Source organism: Hydra viridissima, unplaced genomic scaffold, assembly GCF_058129835.1.
Source record: "Hydra viridissima isolate aposymbiotic clone 2 unplaced genomic scaffold, HvirCarnegie_v1 scaffold_11, whole genome shotgun sequence".
NCBI lineage: Eukaryota > Metazoa > Cnidaria > Hydrozoa > Anthoathecata > Hydridae > Hydra > Hydra viridissima.
Window position 1 is genome coordinate 11,272,401 of NW_028324310.1, and position 24,766 is coordinate 11,297,166.

At 33.1% G+C, this 24,766-nt stretch overlaps 3 protein-coding genes and 1 pseudogene across 8 annotated transcripts in view; 2 read left to right on the forward strand and 2 right to left on the reverse strand.

The window, feature by feature from the left end:
- Positions 1–11,137, reverse strand: part of LOC149882154 (uncharacterized) — a 145,684-nt gene extending 134,547 nt beyond the window's left edge. Inside the window, exon 1 of one of the 2 annotated variants that reach the window (XM_090066303.1) lies at positions 9,762–10,917. In XM_090066303.1, the coding sequence (XP_089922429.1) occupies positions 10,020–10,712 (693 nt within the window). In that variant the 5' untranslated portion in view covers positions 10,713–10,917 and the 3' untranslated portion in view covers positions 9,762–10,019. Of the gene's footprint in view, positions 1–9,525 lie in introns of both variants that reach the window. The other variant, XM_090066305.1, reaches the window with a different exon arrangement.
- LOC149882159 (AMP deaminase 2-like) overlaps positions 1–24,766 on the reverse strand; it is a 77,253-nt gene that overhangs the window by 42,557 nt on the left and 9,930 nt on the right. The gene's annotated exons all lie outside the window — the stretch shown is intronic.
- Positions 2,169–8,262, forward strand: LOC149882162 (AMP deaminase 2-like; annotated as a pseudogene). The gene is made up of 9 exons (XR_016444857.1): positions 2,169–3,688; positions 5,029–5,388; positions 5,483–5,608; positions 5,709–5,736; positions 5,875–5,937; positions 6,990–7,110; positions 7,234–7,407; positions 7,708–7,818; positions 7,912–8,262. The product of XR_016444857.1 is annotated as an AMP deaminase 2-like (transcript).
- LOC149882163 (uncharacterized) lies at positions 8,189–8,825 on the forward strand. The gene has a single exon (XM_090066308.1). It carries the CDS (start codon positions 8,325–8,327, stop codon positions 8,688–8,690), a length of 366 nt encoding a protein of 121 aa, XP_089922434.1. The 5' UTR covers positions 8,189–8,324; the 3' UTR covers positions 8,691–8,825.

Here is a 24,766-nt window from a genome sequence, read left to right on the forward strand (position 1 = left end):
GATTGTTACCGTACCAATACACTCATGCACATTGTACTTGGCTAGCAGCTGACTAAAGTCACTTAGGTTGGGGCAAGTATTAGCTCTTCGCATACATATTTAAGTCAAAACTGCAGTACTATTGGTGGTATGTATAGTTTGTCGGCCTAATAAAATATATTGGGTCGGACTACATTGAACGCGTGTTGCGGAATAAAATGTGGAGCAGTCGTGTATATCTGGAAGGCTGCCTGTCGCTTGGGCTATATGTGCACAACCTCGTCGCTTATTTCGGCCTTAAGTAACGTCAGGGGCTATAATATATCTTTCATAGTTTATCACTCATAATCCATCAAAACGAGGATCAGTTCAAGCAATAAATTTTGGCATTGTACTGGCGCTTTACCTATGCGTACACAAGTGCGGGCACAAAGTCAACCCAAATTGGGGAGAGATAACAATTGAACAACAATATGTATTCATGGATGTGAAAAATTATATTTTCATATATTTTGAAAACAAATTTTTCTCATTTTTTTTTTCTTTTTGGATAAATATTTCTCATATTTTTAGAAAACAGATCAATTAGTGCGCTTGTCGGTGCGAGCCTGCTCTTAATTCATCTACTACAAGGTATGGATATAATTGTAGATTCCATAATCAAACATCATCGTTTTACTAAAGAACTATATGCCATACAGCGTAGACGGAATAAATACGTTATGTTCTAAAAAAGTCATAAACGGTGGTTTACAGCAACTAACAGCGATTTTGATCAAGATAATCCAAAGAAAATTGACTTAAATGCTTGTAAGAGTTTAGAAGAATGTGAAGTCAAATAGCTGCAGTTGGAAACATGCGTGCTTCCTTTTTGAGCTGATGATTTTGTTAAAGAACTGGTCTATGATTTTTTAAAATGTTAGTTTCGGCGATTTGAACGATTACTGAAGGCTCGCTTATAGTAGTTACGGGATTTAAAAGCATAAGGTATGCGAGTTGTATGTAAATTGAAATGTTTTTATAGTTTTTTGTTTTGTAAAATGTAAATTTGAATTTCAAGGAACTTCAGAAGTTGAAGGTATGGAGCTTTAATTTCACTGGTTCTACCTTGAGAAATTAATCACTTCTTTGCACTTATTACTCGCCAGAGCCAGAGATGCTATCCTCTTCTCTGTCAAGATTGGTAAAGTAATTCCATAGAGACATAGTTTCTTGAAGATGGCTTGGTTTGGTAGTGGTTTGGTATACTAATCAGATTACTGAAGTAAGAAGTATAGAAGAAGAAGATGGAAGAGTGTAAATCCAAAATATTTGTTTAAACTTCTAAATAAACAGTAAAACCAATTATAACAAAAAAGTGCGCCAAAATGAATTACTTTTTTCTCCACTTAACATTAAACAACGGGAATGTGGTTTGCTAAGTAAGACGCTCAGTGCATGGAACAAATTTGAACTGTTTTGCACCCTCCTGACCCAAATCCAAAGGTTGTACTCGAGCGCTGTTTTCGTGTTATTGTAAAAGAGTTTAAATAACGTTTTAAAAATAACACGAAAACAGCTCCTGACGAGTTTACGTTAATAGATGGAAGGGGACTTACAAGAAGAAAAGGAAATCGAGTAATTAGGATTCAGTGCTATTTAGTCTATAAGAACTGTTTTCTGTAAAGAGGTTTACAAATTTAATATTTATTTTTTAGAATTTATTTTATAACTAATTTAGTAATTTGTTTAGAAATACAATTTTATGCGAAAATTGTTTAATATCATTAGCAAAATGTTGTAAATATGATTATGTAGATCTGTTAAAATGTTAAATGTATGATTTTGTAAAAACCTATTCTGAGGAAATTCTGTGAATTAAATTCTAAATGTTTGGATTCCACAAAAACTTGATTGAAAGTATAAGTTGCAGTTTCGCACAAGGCTAGTTGAATGAAGTAGTCTTATTAAGTCTAATTTGCTAAACTCTGTTTTAGATAAATTTTACCAAAGATGTAATCAGTCCCGCGACTTTAAGTAACTTCGTAAGCGACTTAAATTTTCCTGCATTGACAATTAAAGTCGCTTTCATTTCTTTGACGTTACATTCAATGTTTTAATTTTAAATTTTCTAACTTTCTCCAATCAACGTTTAAATTTAAATTTTTTGTATATTTTACCAATTGCAACGAGCCACCGTATATTAAAATAGTTACACCACGTGCGTTATACCGAAGATTAGATTCTGTAAACAAAAATGATTATTAAATCTGGTTCGTTCTTTTCTTGACTTTATTTTCATTTCAAAATTGCAAAAAAGAAATCGGATTAAAAGTAGTATACCTCTTGTAAAATGTGGAGGATTGAAAACTGATCGTTTGGAGAGACTATATATTTAAACTAGTACAAATTCGAGAGTGTCTAAGCTGCTCCACCAACAGAAATTATAATAAAAAAGAGTTCTGTGAATAGCATGCACAAATAAACTAACATTTAAAACAATAATAACAACAATTAGGTTACAAATGCCACATTTAACAACTCCCACTTACAATGGTGATAAATATCACTTTCAACATGCTCCTTTACAATAATTAAATTATTGCTGTCTCTTTTAACACCTCTGTTTTTCATAAGGATGATTATACCATTATCTTAAAATTTTTCAACTTATTTGTGGTTATTTGTAGTACTTAGTAATGGTTGTTTTTTCAGGGTTGTTTTTAAAAATTGTTGTTGTAGTGTTGTTTTTAAAAATTTATTTCTAATTTCTTTTTTACTGACTAGAATTTCGAACAGTTTTTATGTGTCTAGTTTTCGTTTAAAAGATTAAAATGATTCATTCTCAAAGATACAAAATAAAGGAAAATGGTTATTCTAATTGCACATTAGTTAACACTTCCTAAGGTGTTGGTTAAAAAATTAACACTTAAAGATAAGTTTGCTTATTTTACAGTGTTAGAATAAATAACAGAATTTCACAGATTTTCAGCTATATAAATGGAGAGTTTAGTCCTATTATTTTAACTGTTAGAGAATGTTGGTGAGGAGTAAGACACTCTATACATATTTGTAAGTTATGTATAGCATTATTTTAAGTTGTAATGTATTCTTCATTTCAAGAAAGCCTTGATCAATAGACTTCTGGGAATGGTTTAGAGGCATACCTGTTCAATTTCTCACATCAACCTATTGAAAAAGAAGCACTGAAACTTGAAGAGCTAGAAATTGTTCAAAGAGTAAACAAAAAAAGAAAAGAAACTTTAGACTTATTAGTCAATCAAGAAATAAAACCAGACTACCAAAATGATATTGATGCAGATGTTTTGGGGAAAGAAGTTTTTCTTGATGAAATTCATATTCCATCTATATATGTTGATTGTGTTGTTAAGGGAGAACACTATGAAAAAACAATTGAATATTTGAGACTTCACCATCATAAGTCTGATGATACTCCAAAGTCAGAATCTGATTTATTACAAGAAAAAATAATCATGTGAGCTGTGTTTGGGCTTAAAGATGGGATGTATGCAAATCTTGGAATTGGCATAACTATTCTTGCAAGCGACTATCTTAAACCCAATGTTAATGTTATTTTGCAAAGTGAAAATGGAATTTTAGGTTTGTGTCCTTTTCCAAATATAGGGGATGAAGATGCTGATCTCATTAATGCTGGAAAAGAAACCGTAACTACTTTTAGAGAGTTAATGTTGGAGAAAGTTTAGGAGGGGTATGCTTTTACTATTAGAATATTTGTATTTTACATAAAAAATTTACTTATTTTCTTTGATAGTTTAGAGGATTTTAGAAGATCCTGGATGAACTTATTTGTGCTAATGATGTAGGATCAAAAATGGTGCATTTTAAATGTAGTTTGAAATTCAAGAAGTATCATACCTTGTATAACATTTTAGATACACTGTGCAGCTCTTTAGTTAACTGTATTGATAATTAGTTTAAAAAACTAGCTCATAATTATGTTGTGGTAAATGTAAAACAGAAAAGATTTCTCTTTTTTTTTAAGCTTATAATGATTTGTTAAGCATATTCTTAATGTTTTATTTAAAATTACAAATGACATTTCTTAAGTAAATGTAACTAATTTCTTGAGTAAATTTATTCAATGATGTATTATAAATGATAATTGTTCAGCTAAAAACAATTTTTTAGAGTAATGTTGAGCTAAAAACAATTTTGTAGAGTAATTTTACTGTAAAATGTATTAATGTTTATCTGAAAAGTTTCAAAAAGTAAATTTATGATTTATAACTTTAGACTCTCATAGATGAGCTAAATCTAGCTGGAGAGCTTCTGTGTGAAGCATTGTTTATTTGAGCAAAGTACATGGCGTTAAGTTTACAAACTTTTAATTCAACTACAGCACACAGTCTCCAAACTGTCAATCAAAAATTTTCTATTAGGCTCAATTTCAGTATATTTAAATTCTTATGAAAAGTTGCCCTGTTGAAACAACACTGTTGTTGTTTAGTTTTTTCCTTTTGATTTTTTACGTCTTTATTGTACAACATTAACTAAATTTTGCCTTATGAGAATTTTACTTTATGCAATTAAAATTATTTTACTACAATTAAAGGATTTTCACCAAATATAAGTTAGCCAAGCTATCTTATATTTGTTGTAACTTTTCAAAGAGATGAACATTAACCCTTATGACCTTAGTATTGACACGTTAGATGTTCATGCTGTGAGTAATCACATCTTAAGATTTAATTTTTGAAATATATTTTTGTTGGTGGTTTTGATAAAAAGCCTAAAAACTGTTAGTTTAAACCCATGAATTGGTACCTGTATTTTGAATAATTTGATGGTACATTACTTGCCGAACTGTAAAAGAAATTTTAAATTGTTGTTTTGTTATATTCAATGTTTGTTTGTTTAAAAATAAAGTTGAAATATTTTACATGTAAAGCTGATGTAAAGTTCTATGGTAAATATATAAACTTTAAAAAATACACATAATGCAAATCTTTTGAAAGTGAAAAATGCCTAAAAAAAAAACCATTTACAAAATCTAGTTTTCAATAGTTTTATGATCATTTGTCTAACTAGATGAGCACAACAAGATTCAAGCATGTGAGTCAGCAAGGACTAAGTGTTGCATTTGACTTACCTACACATAGAGGGTGGAAGATTCCACTGTTTGGAAGCCTTATCTTTGCGATATTCCTGGTTATAGTGGTTATGAATTTGAGCTTGTAGATGGTGTGTTTAGAGTTTATAGCCATAACAAATCTCAAGGGACATCTACTAAATCAGTAATACATCCTGTGCCTCATTGAGGAGTTTATGGAAGATCCAAAGGTTCTACTAGCACTGTCAACTCACGGACCAATGTAGTTGATTAAAAAATTTTATGTATGTAAATGTAAAGAAAATGCTGATGCACTATGACTAATCATTTTTGTGCCAGTAAGTAAATAATTTAAGTAAATAAAAAAGAAAAAAAAATTTCTTTTTTTGTAAATAACTGAGAAAATGAATTGTTTTACCTTTTTTTTTTAAGAAAATCCTTTACATTTCGACAAACTTCGATTTTTGGAGTCAAAGTTTAAACTTGATTGTTTGTTAAATGATATCGAAGAGAATGCTGCTCAAAAAGAAATAGTTCATCAATATTTCTACAATTTTCGTAAGTCAAGTTCCTGTGTGTTTTTAAAAGAAAACCATTTTTGACAATATTTTTTCATTTAAACTTTCAGTTGTTATTTAAATTTTTTGAAAATGTTTAGGTGGATACGCACATTCATGGTGCTTCATGTAAGAATCAAAAGCATTTACTACGTTTTATCAACAAAAAAAAAACAATTCCCTTATCCAATGTATGAGTTTTACTTTATGCAATTAAAGTTATTTTATTACATTTACTTAAGCCAAGCTATCTTATATTTGTTGTAGCTTTTCAAAGAGATGAACATGAACCCTTATGACCTTAGTGTTGACACACTAGATGTTCATGCTGTGAGTAATCACATCTCAAGTTTTAATTTTTGAAATATATTTTTGTTGGTAGTTTTGATAAAATTTTCTTAATATATCAAGAATAATCTTGATATGACAGGACCATAATTTGTTTAACAGATTTGATATATTCAACCAGAAATATAATCCTGTCGGTAGAAGGCTTATTCTATTGGTTTTTATATTAATTTTGACATGTTTTTACTTAAGTCAATTTAATATTCCTAAATTTACATGCTAAAATTTTTTAAGTATATTTTTGTTTTTAATTTTGATAATTTTTTTCATATTTAATGTTAAGTTTAAGTGTTTAGTGAATTATAAAAAAACAACTTACTTTCTATACTTCTTGTTTGATATCAGTTTCTTTTGAAATTAATTTTTTTATAAAATCTGGAGAGTTTTATTATTTTCTACATTTCATTGATTCTTTTTTTGATATGTTGCTGGTCATTGGTTTTGATAGTGTTGATGATGAAAACAAGTATGAGCTTGTTCCTTTTACAAAGAAAAGACCATTGCCTAAGAATTTGGGCTTAGAATATAACCCACCTTATGCTTATTATTTGTACTACATGTACACAAACATTGTTGCTTTAAATCGTTTGAGAAGGAAATTTTTTTTGTGTTGGTTTCAATCATTAAAGAAAACCAAATTGCATGTATTTATTACACAATAACAGAAGCTAAATTTGCTTCATAGTAAAAATTTGTTTCTATTTTTTCCATTAAAAAACTTTGATAACAAATTTTGATTAGAATTTTTGTTTCATTTAAATTTTTCATAAGGCTTTAACTTTTCTGAGTAGCAACCTTTTTTAGATTTTCTATTTAGAGAATTTTAAGTTTGTGAAAAATCTAATATGTTCATAAGTTTCCAGAAACCTAATTGCTAAAATGAATTTTTTTTAATGCATTATAACATCAAATGCACAAGTTAATTTGTATTTCTCTTGGTTGTAGATAAAAGTTATTTAAGTTCTGGAAACTGAATGTGGGAAACACCAATTTGGTTTGTTTCAATTTTTTTGTACCTCTTTAATCTTATCTAGAAAACAAGGACTGAAGATATTTACTTTGCAACCACACTGTGGAGAGGCTGGCCCAGCTCATCATTTACTATCTGCTTTTATGCTGGGAGAAAATGTTTCACATGGTCTGCTGTTAAGGAAGGTTATAATTATTACATAACGCACATAACAGTTTACACTTAACAGATTTATTTGTTAAACCTCCTTCTTAAAGGATAGTAGTTTTTTCAAACTATTTTTTGATTAATTTACATTGCTATTTAAGGTGCCTGCTCTACAATACCTGTATTACCTTGCGCTGATTGGTGTTGCAATGTCTCCATTAAGTAATAACAGCTTGCTTTTAAACTACCACAGAAACCCATTACCTGAGTTATTTGCAAGAGGTCTTCTCATATCTTTATCAACAGATGATCCTTTGCAATTTCATTTCACCAAGGTAATTAGAAAATGATTTGTTAACCCTTATACATCAACGAAATAGTAGGTATCAAATATCAGTTAGGTATTATAGGGCAATATTTCTACAAATCATGTTTAAGCTGAAGCTCTTTTTTTTCTCCTTGTTTTACTATTCAGACCTTTTTTTAAATTAGCATGCAAATGGCTAAAACAGTTAATGAAATATGATTAATTTATTAGAAATTGTTTGATTGGGAAGTGAGTTTCCACTTGCTGATTTATTGATGTGTTATAAGTTGGTTTCAGCTTTTTTAAAAAATCTTTATATATTTTAAAGGAACCTCTAATGGAGGAATACAGCATTGCTGTGCAAGTGTGGAGTCTCACAACAGCAGGCATGTTTGAACTTTTACGAAATAGTGTGCTGATGTCTGGCTTTGAACACAAGGTCTATGACCTTTTTTAATTTTAATTTATAGGCTTTGTTCCAGATAAAGAAGTTCAGAATTACTAATTTTTGAATAAATCTTGCTTTACTTAGGTGAAGCAACATTGGTTACGCGATAATTATCTGGTTGGTGGCCATAATGGTAATGATATAAAAAAAAAGCAATGTACCAGATATACGCGCTTGTTTTCGATATGAAACTTTATTAGACGAGTTGCATGTTATATCGTTAGCGGCAAAAGAAGCTTCTGTGTCTTCAATGACATCTCTCCGCCGTTCATCGTCAGAAGGAAAAATTTAAATCAAATCAAGGGCGTATTAATAGATGGACTTTCTACGCATTGTTTCAAAAGAAAGGTACGCGTGTTACGGGATTGTTTAGATAACAAAAGCGAAACAAAAGGCGATAAATGCAAAACCTGGGAGTATCTTTCTTTGATTCGGCGTCGGAAAAAGATGGTGTCGACTATCCAGAAAAACATTTCAAAATATTTTTGTGAGCAGCGATGCATAAAATGAGTATGACAGAAAACTACAATATTAATCAAGAAGATTATTCTTTGCTTGAAAATATTGGTAACGAAATTGAAACAGTTGTTGAGGATTTTATTGAGCTAGATCTTGAAGTATTAGCGGACTTGTTATCAGAGGATTTCGAATTTGAGCTCACACCATCAGCAATTACTACTGAGAAGTCGATTGCGGAAGAAGAAACAAAAAAGCCAAAAAAAACAGAAGAACGGTTAATAACTAAATTTACCTGTCCGAAATGTCACAATAAATATCTTAGAGAATCGAGTTTTAAAAAGCATGAAAAGAAATGTTGCATCGGTACAAAAGGTGTGTTTATACTCGCATTTTGTGGAACTTAATGTATAAACTGGTGCTATTTTATATTTGCAAATACTCCCAGATTATGAAAATATTGTAATAATTCTTAATTTTGGTTTTAGAAATTATTCAAAACTGTAAATTGTTGTAATGTTCTATTAAACTTCCATATAGAAGAATGCAAGTTGTCTTTATTACATTTATTACATGAACCGGTGTAAGAAAATGTTCACAGTTAAAAAATGGCTAGTTAAAGGTAATAGATGATTGACTTTTGTTACTCTTTAACCTAGATTCCATTACACACAAGTTAGTATGGTAGATGGTACTAAAATCACGACAGACTTCTGTACATTTTAATGAACAATCTTTGTCTAATAACTTTAAAGATTTCAACTGTATTGCTTTCTTTCGTTTCAATTACTCCAACATCCTCCTTTGATGTACTTCGGAACATTTTTAAAATGAGAAAATTTATTTCTGATTAGAAAAAAAAGATAGTGGAAGTCATTATTTCCTTTACAGATGTTTATGCATGAAATTTTGGAGAATATAATGTTAGCAGATTGAAGATTTAGTTGGTCTGGAAGAGATTTTAGTTATTTATCTAGTAATGAGATAATAGACAGGAATATAAGATAACTTCTTTTGATATATCTAGAAAAGGTTAAAAACAAGGTTGTACATCACTTGTAGAAGGCTCATGAATATGCAACTAAAGGTATGTTCGTATTTTTTTTATTATCATATGTTGTTACTATTAGTAACAACAATAATAATAAAAGTAATAAGATCAATATATGTTAAAGTAGCTTTACATGACTGACTGTTTAAAAATGTTTCTTGAAAAATGCTCATTAAAAATATATACTTTACATTTCTTTCCAACTTCTGAAATCATGGCCTACTATAATTACACGGCCGGATATCTTGCTTTTCGGAGCGAAAAATTAGAAGGGTAACTTTTCAAAACAAAAATATATCGTATAGATGGTTTGGCCACACTTACCGCAATTAAATTTATGATTTTTACAGTGGTTTTATTTACGGAAGTGTGTATACAAAATAAAATTTGTCTGACAAATATGATAAATGTATCTTAAATTAGACACTTTCCTTTGCCTGATGATTATGTTTCTAAAAAACATACACCGCTACAATAAAATAAAATTATATTGTACTTTATTCATTAATAAAAAATTGTAATAACTTTATTAAATAATAAAATATTAAAATTTGTAATGACTCTTACATAAATATGTACCTCAAAAGAAATATATTTCTCAAAAATAACATCTTAATAATATTAATGAGATATAAAACGATAAACAAAAACCTAATAATAAAGGAAGAATATACAATTGAAATAATCAATTTAGCATTGATTCACCTAATTCAGCTTCACCTAATTCAGCTTCAATTTTTTTCTGTCTGCTTTTAAAATCCTTTACACTGTTCTTTCTAATTTCATCAGAAAATTGTTTCTGTCCATTGTTAAAATAAATATTTGTAACAACGCGATTTATAAATTTTACACCAATAACTTGATGTTCATCGCATAAAAATGAAGTAGCACAGTCATTTAATCTAAGTACTCGTTCTGCAACATATCGATCACAAAGAGTTGAGTCTCTTATAAGAAAAATGGCAGTATCTAATATTGCAAATGCTTTTGAAACATAATGTGTAAAATCAATAGCTGGTAAAATCAATCCTTCACGAGAACGTTTTTCAAAATATTGGCATTGTACCTCGCCAGATTCAGCTAATAGAAAAGTCTTGCAAACACCACATTTGATCTTTTTATCAAATCTTTTAACAACATAACCAGAAATAACTGTAGCAACTTCGAAGCTCTCTGAATCTAAATTGCATTCTTCAATATCTGGTAAAATTTCTTGCAATTTATCATCAAATAATTTCATTAAAGATATATTACAACTCTCTTTTCTTACATCTTCCTCCCAGATATTGACTGACTCTTTAAGTAAAGTTTTCACTGCTAAAATGCGCTCAGATGTCTCAAGTTCACGCAAACCAATTAAAAATCTGCCACCACTCATTTGACAATATTTTGAAGTTCTTAACTCTAATGAATCAGTTAGCAAGCATGATATTAAAAAATAATCATAGCCTTCTTGAATTAAATCATCAATAAGTGAAGCTGTGCATCTTAAAGTGGTCGTAAGAGCTTCTGATGTTTGTTTACTTAATGTAAACTTTTGAGAGTTTGAAACTTGAGATAATTGTCATTCTTCAATCCATTCAGCTAAATTGCACAAAAATAAAGGTTTTATGTCACCCAAAACAGCTGCATTTCCAATATAATAATTGTTGTTGTATTTTTGCTTACTGTTACTTATTGTCCACCATATATTTATCAACTGGTTTTTTGTATTTTATTTTATTGAGTTCAGTCATTAAATCATTTGATATTCTATTTTCTTTTAGATAATTTTTTATATATGCTGGAAAATTCTCCAGTACACTTTTTTTCTTTAATACACAGCCAATATTTCGAAACCATGGAGGCAATTGAAGATAAGGTGATTTATAGAACAAGGAAACATGACTACTAAGACTTGCCGATTCTGGCGTATTAACATTTTTTTTAATACTTAATGAATTCAAGATGGCGTCATGTTTTACGATTCTGGCGCATTGACATTTTTTATAATTCTGCATCCTGATTTTCTGCAATTATGAATTGTAAATTCTGGCGCATTGGCATTTTTGCTCAGTATTTTTTTTTTGCGCATTTTCATAATGAGATGACATTATGAAAAAAAGGTAGTGAATGTCTTATTCTTTGTAGTAGTTCAAGTATGGAAAAAGATGTTTATATTTTTCTCTTCGCGTTTCTCTAATTAATTAAGCAGCAGAAGCACACACTCTATATTCATCCTTTTTAAAACCTTCAATCAACGTCTCAATCTTTAATCTATTTCTTTTCTCCTCCTCATTAATGTATTCTACGCTTACATTACGCATATCTTGTAAAAATTCATTATATATATAATCATCATATTCATTTTGTTCTTCAACACTCATCGAATTGTAATCTAAAACTATAGTATCATTGTAAGGCCCATTGTAAGGCAAATCTTCAGGATCATCATCATCTTCAGCGTCAACAAATATAAGTCTGTTTGCACTCGCTTCAATATTATTGTTAGGTCTATCCTCTGGATAATCATCTTCAGGGTCAACCAACATATACCAATTGCTAGGCCTATCCTCAGCAACAAAACTGTCATCGTCTTCGCTTTCATAGAGATCTTCTAAAAATTCATTATCTGACATACTCATTGTTATTTTTTATATGAAAAGAAATTTATTTAACTCATTTTCAATTTTTTCTTTTATCTGTACATTAGGCTCATGGAAATCACTAGTGATTTTTAAGCGTAATAATAGGCTTGTCCTAGAAGAAGGTAAAAGCTTCCGGATTGACCGACTTGAGCATCACCAGAGTTGAGCGTGACAACGAGTCTTCTACCAGCTGCGACAGTAGGCATAGAATCTGCTTCTCCAAAATTTCTGTAAAAAGAGATGGTAGATGTAGAGCCGATGGATGAAGTGGATTGATACAACAGTCCAGTCGATTTGTTGTTGAAGGAAGTCACATTTGAGCCGTTCCATGACGACAAATAAAAATCTTCCAGTCCGGATGAGGAAAAGAAGCATGTGCTGTCACCGTCATATCCTGGAAAATACGTGTAATTGTTGGTGTTGTACGGTGTCCAAGGAGTGAGTACAGTACCGTTACCTGGAGGTAGATTTCCATCGTACATTCTAACTCTGGACTCCCACCAGTTTCCAGAGGCGCCAATACGTGCATCCTAATGTATTTCAACGACACGCCATTTCCTTTCCCGCTGGTGTTCAACAAAACGTATTCGCTGCCGTAAGTGGTATTCAAATATCGAAACGTTCTGCAGTACAGCTTGTAAAGAGGGATGCTAGCAGGAATAGAAGCAAGTGTGGAAATAAACGGTTGAATCCAGTACGTGATGGCTGTGGCATTTTTGTTCACCAGTTGAATGGAGACGTCGTTTCTGAAAGGCATGTCCAACGTGAAATATCCTCCCAAGGAAGTGGTGTTAAACATGTTGCATCCTTGCAAAGAGTTGGCGTAAAAAGCTCCTCCCAATGGTGAGAAAAGCAAATCGGTAGCAAGTCCTGTTTGATCCACTCCGATTCCGTCAGTCACTTCTATATAATTTCCTACATTGATTTCTCCGTCAGTAAAGATTCGAATGAAAACTTGACCGGGAATATTCGTGCCAGAGGAGCTGTATAAAGCCAACCACAATCTTCTCAGCACACCAGATTTTCCAGAAAACGCAAACACAGGAGAAGTGGTTAGTGCCGCCACTGTCTGAGACTTTAATCCCAAACTGGTAAAACTGGATCCTGGAACAACGCTAGTCAAACTCGATTTTTGCAACAGCAAGTCTACATAATTCTTTGTCGCTCCATCTTGCGCGTTGGTTGGATCAGTCACGTTGATCAATTTATGTGAATTCAAATCCAAGTCTGTAGTTCCCACAGTAGTACCACCCGAAGCATGCGTGTCTACATAATTTTTCGTAGCCGAATCCGAAGCTGATGTAGGTTCAGCCAAATTAGTTAGTTTATGAGCCGTCATGTTAATGTCGGTGTATGAAATAGTGTTGTAAGAGACTTTGGTGTCTACATACCCTTTTGTTGCAGCGTCTTTTAAAGCGGTAGGATCGGAAACGTTGATCAATTTGTGGCTATTTAAATCCAAGGCTCCAGTGATGGTGCTGGATCCGTCTGTTTTAACACACTGACTTGAGCTGACGTCAACGTAGTTTTTGGTAGCAGCGTCATGAAGATTAGTCGGTTCGTTCAAATTGATTGCCTTGTGAAAATTTAAATCCAAATCTGCAGTTCCCACTACAGTTCCAGTACCACCTGTCACGTGATTGTCTACGTAATATTTCGTAGCGGCATCGTGTGCGTTGGTGGGTTCACCCAGGTTGATGATTTTATGAGAGTTGTAATCCAAATCTGCAGTGATGGTACTAGATCCGTCCGTTTTAATATAAACGTTGCTGGCTGAGTCTGATGCAAGATTATCAAAATAAGCACTGAATTCGCTTCTGTTGAATTTGTCAATCATTTTTTAATGGGGTAAAATTTTTTAAATCCGTTTGCGGATTCATGGAAAATTCTTTGAATTTTTTAAATGAGTAAAACTTTTAAAAAATCACCAAAGGGTATTGACAACGTCTTGAAAGCTGTCTCCCTCTTCGCATTTTTTCAAGACGTAAAGACACAAGTGTCCACAATAAGACGTGTTTCCAAATTGAACCCTTTCACTGTTGTAAAAGACAGGACTTTTCAAATAGTCAACGAGCTCGACGAGAGGTGGCTGAGCGTAAGAGTCAAAGCTGTATTTTTTGTCTCCGTCTTTGAACCAACACACCCAATGAAACCCATCTGTGCTCGAATCCCCTGTGTTGACAATTCCACATTCTTTTTTTCTTGGCTTTTTTGGTAACGCGTCTCTGACAAAAACTCCTCGAAAGTTTTTTATTTTCAGTTTTTTTGCTGCTTCCATCAACTGAATAGTGGATAAAGCCTCGTTTGGTAAAACAATTCCCTCTACATTTATTTTTTTATTTTGTTATTTTTTTAAATTTGTTTCTCCTTCATTTTTGTTGACTTACCTTTTTGTGTCCTCGATAATCTTTCTGCACTCTGCGATCAAGCTTTTTGCATCTGTCTCTGCCTCGTGTTCTGGACTGAAGAGTTGATCATAGTTCATAAATGTAAAGCATGGTTTTAGTTTGTAGTGTCCAAGGGCTAGCGTGTGAATTCCGTCTTGCAAGATGTGTCTTTTGTCATCGTTAGAGCTGAGTGCGACTTTGTTAATTTCTTCGGTGTAAACGTTATGCTGATGAGATCGGATAACGTTCATGGATGCAAGCTTTTCATTTCCACTTAATAAGCAGTCTTTATAATCTTGATGAGTGATGTGTTTTTGAACGACTTTATTTTTAACCCCTTTGCATCTTTTCTCTTCTTTTTCATAGGTTTTGTAAGAGTAGAGCTTAGGACGAAGCCCAACAAACTCTTTAATTATTTTTCCACCAGCCTCGTCTTTGAACATACCTATAATCTTATTATTTAACCCTACTTTAAACCCAGCGTTTTCAATAGCAGGATGGTCTTTAGAAAAGTTGCTCGTGTCAAATTTGGTTTCAAGATCGTCAGAAATGTCTTGATAAAAATCTTTCGTTTCGATTTCATAGATGAGCGAGTCAGTGTCAGTCATGAGTAGTTTCGCGCGATCTCCGTATTTAGGTTTGATATAGTTGTAATGGAAATCAAACATCAAAGTTTTGCTTATGTCTAGAACGCTTAGTCCTAAGTAAACAGGCTTGTTGTAAAAGAGTTTTGTTCTTTTCATATGAACTGCAGTAAGGTTTTCATCAAAAATGGTATTTCTATCATAATTAGACTTTCTTGACAATTTCAAGACTTCTTTTCTTGTGGTGATTAGTTTAATATCAACATGCTTTTGAATATTCTCCATGGTTTTTCCAAAGACAGAGTTATTCATGAGTTTAAAAAATTCTTTTTCAAACTCGTTTTTAGCTTTTGCTCTTAATCCAGTGTTGAGATTGATGTATTGTTTCATGAAGGGTTCTTCTTCAAAGGTGACACCTCGATGAATTTTAGTAGTGATCAATCCAAGTCGTTCATAGAGTTTTAGGTTTTCATGATGAATGACGTATTTTTCTTTGTTGTTTAAATTAGGAACGAGCTTGTCCACTTTATTAATTTTTAGTCTTTCAGGAGCTAAAGGATAGTCGTTGTGTAAATCGTGTAGGCTTTTAGGATAATCCAAGTCGACTTCGAGAATACAAGGCATTGATTTCCAATTAGCAAGCTCCTCTTCAGTCATCCATCTGAATCCTCTAAAAGGAAGAGGCTTACACATAGCCCATCCATATAAATTATTTGCGTCTAAATACTGAATGAATTTCGAAGGTTGTGAAGGATCATAATCACTCATGTATTTGTTATTAGCAGTTCCATGTCGTTTGCTGATCATGCAAATTCCACCGCGTATCCCTTTTTCTATCATATTAAGCATATCAATATCAGACAGAAGCTCTAACCGAATTCCAGTTAGTTTTAACATGCCGTCCCAACCTAAACCGGGTGAGGTGTAATACCAAGCAGGATCAAGCTTGTAATAGGTACGACACACGTCTCTGAAATTTTCAAAGATATCAGCAAGTATCAGAACGTCAGACATGTTGTACAGTTCTTGATAATCTTTAAACGTTTTACATCCAAATACACCCCAAACGTTTTGAGCATGCGCATAGTCTTCACAGCTTATTCCCTCATCATTCAGTTTGGAATAAAAGGCTTCAATAGGAGGTAATTGCGTTTCGGAGAACTTTTCAATCGAGTCCACCCAGTCATAAGGGTAAATACCTTTTTTTCTTAATAAATCAAACTTTTCTCCAGAGTAATATTGAGCAACGTTTTTGCATTGGTCGTTGTTTAGATTTTTAGCTAGATCTTCTAACTTGAAACTCATGAATCTGTAGCTGTCTATAAACCTTAGCTCTTTCCATACTTCCTGAAGTTTACCTTTCTTATTAATAAATTCTCTTACTTTGATTTTTTTCGAGAAACTGATATATTTTTCTTCATTGTTGGGTATGCAATTGAGCTTTCCACCTAATTTCTTGATGAACAAATGACTGTCATAACCGGACAAATTATGGAAAATGATGGGTATAAATTTTGGAAGTTTATAATCCAAGTTGCATTTGTTATGAGCAGCTCCTCGATACTTTCCAGTTAAATGACAGTGATCCCACACTTTGTCACTGTTAAGATCTGATTCACAAATATGACATAGAGTTGCAGTCTTAAAATTCTTTTCATCCTCATCCGTTACCACTTTCTTTTTTACTATATCAATCTTGTCAAGAATCTTTATAAGGTCAGCTTCAAGCATGGTTATAAACTTTTGAGCTACGTCATCCTCTTCGCTTTCAGCTGTGTACATAACTGGTTCTCCTTTGTAAAGGCTATCGTCAAAGCATTTGATATAATAGCAGAAGGAGCTTGGAACGTGCTTTTGATATTGTTTGGTGTACGACTCTTTATTATTATATTCAGTGTTATCCTCGATGGGTTTGATGAAACTTTCAAAGTCTGCATATACAACGTATGGAACTCTCATAGACTTGTTATAGTTTTTAAAATGAACGGTCGTTCCTTCTTTAGGAAGTTCGATTCTTACTGCATCGTTGTCATAGCAATAAGGTTGATGCTGTTGAAGCTTTTCTTCCTGGTCATAACCTTGTAAGCAATTTCTGCAATAATACATTTTGTGCTGATGATTTGATGTTTGTGTAGATAATAACCGACTCAAACTTTTAATGAGACAGTAATGGTAAGTGTCTTCGTCTGAAATAAGCAACAAATCAATGCAGTGCTTTCGATCTACAAAGTCAGATATTTTCAAAGGGTAAAGTTTTTTATTTTCATACCCAAAGACGTTGATGCTAATGTCTGGATTATTTTTCTCAAACTTATTGATTTTATTAAGCTTGACAGGAAACTCCATTCCTTCCCAATTCAGTTCTTCTGATTTTAGAACCAAGTCTTTATCAATTCTTTCGTTGTCTCTATTTTTTAAATTCAACGCTCGAGTGACTGACCATTTAAAGCATTGATCGTCCTTGTTTTCCATGTTGATGATCGCCTTTTTGTCTTTCAGCTCTTTAGACAACTCAATATAGGAAGAACCACTGATAGGCTCGTAATCAGTAAAGTTAATGTCCATTCTTAAAATCTTAGATATAGTGCAACTAGATCCTAAAGCATTGTATTTAACACTATTTTCCAAGACTTTTTCTTCCATTTCACCCATGAGCTCTCTTACATCCGTAGTCGCTAGAATAATCTCTGATCTTGATGAAAAGCTCGCTTCTCGAGTCACTTCTTCACCAGTCATCATGCTTACAGATTTCATTTCACACGTTAAAATAATTCTTACCTTTGTATTTCTTTCTCCTTCCATGGTTTGAATGGTAGACTCTCTCACCAAATTAAAAAAGGTTGCAAGGTCGTTATATCGAGAAGAAGGTCTATAAGAAAATTGTCTCACAGAACCCTCCGCTGAATGTTCAGTCAACTTGAATTTTATTTTATAAGGCTTTGGCAAGGGTTGCTTATACACTGTTTTTAATACAAGTGATTTGATAGACTGTATCTTTTTATCGATTTGTTCCGCTGATTTGCTTACCTTCTCCTTGACTACTTCAGGAACGTAGGGCTCTATCCATTCTTTAACATCATCAAACTTAGTTTTAACATACGACGCCACACTTTTTGCAGTTGCCTTCAGACTTGAAAAAAATGAAGGTCTCGGTGGAATGACTGGTTTTGGTGTTATGGCAGGTGATGAATCTAAAACCGGTTCATCAAGGATGTGTTTTTGCAAATGAATTGGTTTTGGAGCAATAGGAGGCTTTACCACAGGTCTTGGTGGAATGATTGCTGGTTTTGGAGCAATAGGAGGCTTTATCACTGCAGAAGGAACAAACCTTATTTTTGTTGGCTTTATTGAAACTTTTACAGCTGGTCTAACAAACCTCACCACGGTAGGTCTACGAAAAGAAGCAGGAGCAGAGACAACTCTAGGAGGCTGCAAAGCCATTATAAGTTCCCCCTTTCTCATTTTAGAATATCCTCTTATTTTTTGCCCTTTAGCGATTTCTCGCAATTCTTTCAACGTTTTGTTTTCCATTTTTATTATAGAAAGAAATTTATTTAACCTAAAATCATTTTTCTAATATTTTTATTTCTTTTCATTTCTCTGAAAAAGAATTGAAAAAATTTTTTAGATCCGTTTGCGGATCAATGGAAATTCTTCGAATTTTTACATTTCTCACGGACTTTTTCTTTCTAGCTTTTCCGAATTTAAAATTTCAATCTTTATTCCATCTTCCACTTTTCCATTTCGACGTTCTAAATATCTCCATCCATGTCCTGTGTTTTTCATTGCTTTGTAAAGGGATTTGTATTCAGTCACTTCCCCGGTTTCCATATTGGTTGTTTTCACAGACACAGGTTTATTTCGAATTGAAGCAAGCCTCTCGTATTTTGGATCGATCGGTTTTTTTTCCGTTTTCTCATTTTTCATTTTTATTTCTTTTTTTGGTCGACCCACTGACCTGTGTTCTTTTACACCTTTCAAAAGCGAATCTTTACTTATTAGATTATTATCAATCACAATCATCATCAAAGGCAATAATTTGTTTGAGGTTAATGTGATTCCATTTTCCATTAGCAAATTTTTCAGATAATTTTTTGTATATCTCATGTTTTATTTTTAAAAAGAAAAAAATTTATTTAGATCATTTTTGTTAAGAATCTCATGTCGGTCTTTCAAACCTAATAAACAGCAGTCATGCTGGTTCCGTTGGATTCGAATTTGAGCAATTTGTCTGAAATGATCACTGCAAAAATAACGGTGTTTTCTGGTACTGCTGTTCGAAATTTGAGGTTGACCACCAATTCTGCCGTTTCAGAAACAACTCTTTCTTTTTGCTTGCTAATGTCTACAAAAAACAACGGAAACAAATTTTTATAATTAATCAGAGACAAACCAGATTGACAAACAAGTTCGTTTGTGCCATAATATTTATCGTCAAAAGAGAACGCGTCAGAATGAGCCATGGTAATTTTCTTTTCTCCAAAATTCAAATCGTAATTGTAATTTGGATATTTTATTCCATTGACGGTTACGAAAAAATTGCTGATATCACAATGGTTGAAAAGGGCTGGATTTACAATTTGACTGGAACTCTTGTTTGTCTGAAGTCCAAGCACGATATATCTCGGAACGCTTTTGTCTGTGATTCTTCCTAGACTCCAAGTGAATTCTGTGAGACCAGCAGGAATGACTTGTCTTTCGACTTTGTTTGACTTATAGGCTACTGGGACGGAAATTTTACTCGCCATTAATTTCAAGAATTCGGATTTCTTCGAAACATCCAACTCAATTCTAGGCATAAAAAGTCTGAATTTTTTAAGGTCAATCATTCCTGCTGCAACAGTCTCGGCTCTGTAAATGGCGTCGTCGTATTCTTTTTTTGTAAAGGTAATGGTGTGTCTGAATCCATAAACGACTTTGTCGTAAGTTTCGCAAAAACCAAAAATGTGTTTTAAGGGTATCTTGACCGAAAATGCACCAATGGATGTCGTGTCTGCAAACAAGTGGTCTCGCCTTATAACAAACCCTGAATTTCCGGTAGCGACTGAGGTGGCTTTATACCACATTTGCTTCAAACCATCTGCAAGCTGAAAACCAAAAGGGTATTTCAACAATCCAAGCATGGTTGTTCCTTGACCTGGATACATGACTCTCTCTACTTGCTCTCCTGACAAGTCATAAGTCACGTCATTAAACAAATACATGATGGCGTTGTTTACCAGAGCAATGTTGTCTGCTGCTGTGTATGCAGTTCCATCCGCTTTTTTGAGAACCCCTTCAACGAGGATGTAAGCCTCAGACGGAAGTGTTTGCAAAGATTGACAATCAATTTCAAAAACGATCGATCCTGAAGAATTTAAATCGAGGTTTGTTGGGAGGTACTCGAAAAAATCAACTTTTTCAATTCCAGTGTCATACTCTGGCATTTCATCAACTCTTAATCTATCGGTGTTTATCATTTTTAAAATGAGAAAAAAAAATTTATGTCATTTTTGATTCGTTAAAAAAAATCAAGCAATCAAAAGCCCGCTCCCCATTTTAACGAGATCTTGGATTCTAGCCGCGTTCTTTTTCGTCATTTTCTTTTTCACTTGAATGGAAGAACCAAACATTTTTTTATGCAGCTCTTCCATTGGATTAATATACGGATCAGTCTTTGCCGCTTCGTTTACAATCGTGGTGAGTAATTGGTTTGGATTCACCGTACCTGTCTTAGCGTAAACTTTTTCAAGCGCTTTTTTTCCTTTGTCGATGGCTACGTCTTTAGCAGTGGATATAGCTGAAGAGGCTAATTCTTTTCCAGCAGATTTGGCGGCTGTGATTGCTTCTCTTCCAATTTCGCTTGCTGCTGCTTTTCTCAATAAATGAAGAGACGATCGTGAAGCGTTTGAAGCTGCCATTCTCCTCAAAAAATTTTTAATCGCGTCCATGATTCCTCCACCTCCAACGACGTTCTTTTTAAAATATCTTCTGTTGTTCACAATAAGCATTTTTTAAAATGAGAAAATATTTTTTTAAATCCGTTCTCACGACTCGATGTATTTTTGAATCGCTCTGTATTCTTCTTTGTTAATTTCCCCCTGTCTCAAAAGCTCGTCACAAATGGCAACGGCTTCGTTTCTCGATGCTATATTTCCAGCATGTCCTGCGGCGATGCTCAAGTTAAGCCTTTTCGTAAGCACATTCGGATCGCTCGGAAGAATGATCACTCCTCGACCTTTTTTTCCATTCGTTAGTGTGTAATTTTTTTTCCAAATGGGTGAAATAATCTCTTTCCACTTATAACCTCCCGAAGCTCTTGGTATGGTTGGTGTCTCTTCCCTCTCCATTGCATGTGTTTCAACCAGTATTTTTTCATAATTTTTCATGTCCTCGTCTGTTACCTTTTTTGTATCAGGTACATTTTTTGTGATCAATTCCCAAAAACCTGTCGTCCCCTCATACTTTTCTCCGTCAATAATAACGTCGTTATTATCGATAAAAATTTCTTTGTCTCCAATAAACATTTTTCCGGGTTCTTCTTTTTTTACGTGAATTCCAAAAACTTTGTCTGCACTATCTTTAACTATTGCGTAAGTGTATAAATATTGCATTGCAATATTTCCAACATTCATTTTTCCAAAAGTTTTTACAAAAGTTTTATCACTTTTTGGACTTTCAAAAGACGACTCGCTTTCTGGATAAGTCAAAGCCAGTGGAGTGTTTTCAACCTCTTTGTATGCGATGCTTTTTAGTTCGTTTTTTATATTTTCATTGCTCTCAATCAGAGGCTTAAAAAACTTGCTCAAATCAGTCTGATAATTTGCATCTGAAATGTTGGTGTTGAGACTCTCATTATAAAGCTTTTCTCTATTAGCTTTATATTCTCTCAAAATCTCATCTCGCTTTTCAGGATCTTGTATTCTAAAAAAAGACATTTTTAGAATACGGAGAAAAAAACTTAAAACAAAAACACGATTGCGTTTACGATTGCGTTTACGATTTCTTAAATCCGCACGCGGATTCATGGAAAAATATTTAATTTTTCTTAAACAAGTTGTTGAATGCTTTTATCGCGTCTTCTCTTCCTTTTTGGATCAACGACTCTTTAGTCAATTCGTCAATGGCGCTTTTTGTCTTGGTTCGTATTTCTTCACTCATGGCTTTGAATTTTTGAAGCTCGCTGAGAATGAGTTCGTACTCGGAATCACTCACAAATCCATCCATAAGAGATTTTGAAATGTGGTCACTAATCGTATTCAATTTTGACTCGGAAAGAACTTTCAATTTTTCGTGCTTTTCAGCCTTTATCATCATTTTTTTGTTCTGATGATTTCCGAAAATGGATAAAGCTCCCAATACAACAGCAATCCCTTCACACGCAATCGAAACTGGAGTGGCAACGACGGTTGATAAAAGTGCAATCCCTGTAACCCCTAAACCAATGCATACCGTTTGCAATCCGTCGTCGGTTAAACGAATTATTTTTGCCGCTCGATGGTATTTTTTACTCAAAGCCATTCGTTTCACTTTTTCATCCTCTATTTCTTTTTGGATCTCGCTTATTTTTTGGAGTCGATATAAATGCCCTCCATCTGATGGTGCCGTTGGAAGAACTGGATAAATTTTTTCAGTGTTTTTGTTTACCTCCATCTTTTTAACAAAGACACATTTTTTTAAATTCGAATCGATGTAGTTTATTTTACAAAGCTTTTCACCTTTTTTAACGATGACTTCCTGGTTGTTATAATTGTGTATGGTCATGACTATATCATCCACAGACTCGGAAAAAATAGCATCGTTTTTGAAATAATTCAATTGGTTGCTTATTTTATCCATCAAAGTGACGACAGCAATTCCTTTGTCTAATTGTAAACCTACAGACAACGATATCTGCTTGTGAGATACAGGAGGAAATTTAATGTCTTGTTGAGCAAAAATCTCGTGCTGTCTGTTGGTGTTGAAATAGGTGGGATAATCCAACTTTTTCTTTGTTACAATAATATTTTTCATATTTTTTCGTTCCAACTCTTTGACTCTATCCTCTAAATGGCTCAGCTGGAAATTAACATTGTGAATCTCTACTGAGGCGCTGTTTTTAAACAACTTGTGTGGGGCATGCATTTTTTAATATGAAAATAAAATGTTTTAAGTCGTTTTATTTTCAGTTTTTTGTGCTTTTTACATTTCCTCGTCTAATTCTTTTACCTCTAAATCCAAGTCTTCACACATCATGATGCTATGAGGTAAAGATGCATTTTTCACGATGACTGCCTCAACCAGTTTAACTTGAATAGACACAATCGAAGGACCAATATACACCCCCTCAATTCTAAGTCCTCCAATAGCGTAACATCGTTGGTTGATAAAATCATGTCCAGAAGAGTTGACCAAATTTTTATTATTACGTTCTCCTTTGACTCCATTTTTTATATCAAGAGCTGTTTTCTTTCTATGAAATGTAGAAGTAATGAGTATTTCGTCTTCATTTTTAAATCCGCTTGGGGATTCATGGAAATTCTTCGAATTTTTAGATCCTTTAGTTATATACATTTTAGCATAAAACACTGGCGCTGCATCAGCATGGTCAGCTTTATATTTTAAAATACTCAATTCGTCTGAATTAATTTGCTTTTTTCTTCCTCCTTTTTTAAGTTTGGTTGACAATTTATCTACTTCACCTCTAATAAACAAAGTAATCTTTTCCATTGTGCTAATAAAATTTGCTTCTTCTTCAGTTTTACCCTTTTTAGCATCAAAGCAAACAAAGGGCATGGAATACCCAGTCAATTTTTGTGTTGTCGGATCTTTATTCTCACACACACCATACGAAAATAATATAGGTGTTCGTAATACAAGAGGACCATCTCCAGTTGGATAAGATTATTTTACTGGCACTTTTTGATAGACTACTGGTTTTGTTGCTGCGTAAATTTCTCCAACTGATAATTTGCTCTCATCAAAATTTTCAATTGTAATAAAATTCATTTCTTTTATATAGAAAAGAAAATTATTTAACTCATTTTTTCAGAGAAATCAATTCTTTATGATCTACCCATGAGTTGAATGAATCTGGATATCCAAACCATTTGACTAAAGATCTGTTCTTTTGCTTTCGAATGACTTTTTCAATTCTGAATATGTCTTGAGTTGACTTTTGCATCTCCTGTTCATAAAACGTACCTTTAATTTCTTCACCGTTAGCGTCAGCGATTTTATACGTGGGTGGATTCGTATGCTGAACATTTAGCACTGTAAAAACCTCTTCAGTCCATCTCGGTGTATACCCCTTTTCAAAATGGGACTTCTTTTTTACGATCCTCACTTTGTCTCCCATTGAAAATTTTGGTTCTGCTCTTTCTGTTTGATCCTTTCCATTCAGGTTCATCCAAACCCTATATTTATTCTTTTTATCGCTGGCTTCCACTGGAGTCATTTTGATAGAAGATTGTTTTGTGTGGTTGTAGTTATCAACCATTTCATCTAATACGTCAATGTATTTATTGGTATTGTTGGCTGAAAAATATTTAAACATTCTCTCTTTCATCGTTCTGTTCCATCGCTCGACAACAGAACTTTTTTCCTCGTTTTCAGTGGAGTATAATTGCACGCCTAGAGCTTGTACATGCTTGTTATAAAACTCTTTACCTTTATCCACCCACATCTTTGTACACCTTCTCTCCTCAAATATTTTGCTTAGAGCGTTAGCTACATCAACTCCAGTTTTACTCTTTAACGGAACAATCCATCCATACTTTGAAAACACGTCGATCACCATGAGCAAATATTTTACCCCGTTGTTGAATTTTGAAAACGATTGCATGTCAACCAAATCTGCAGCCCATATTTCATCGA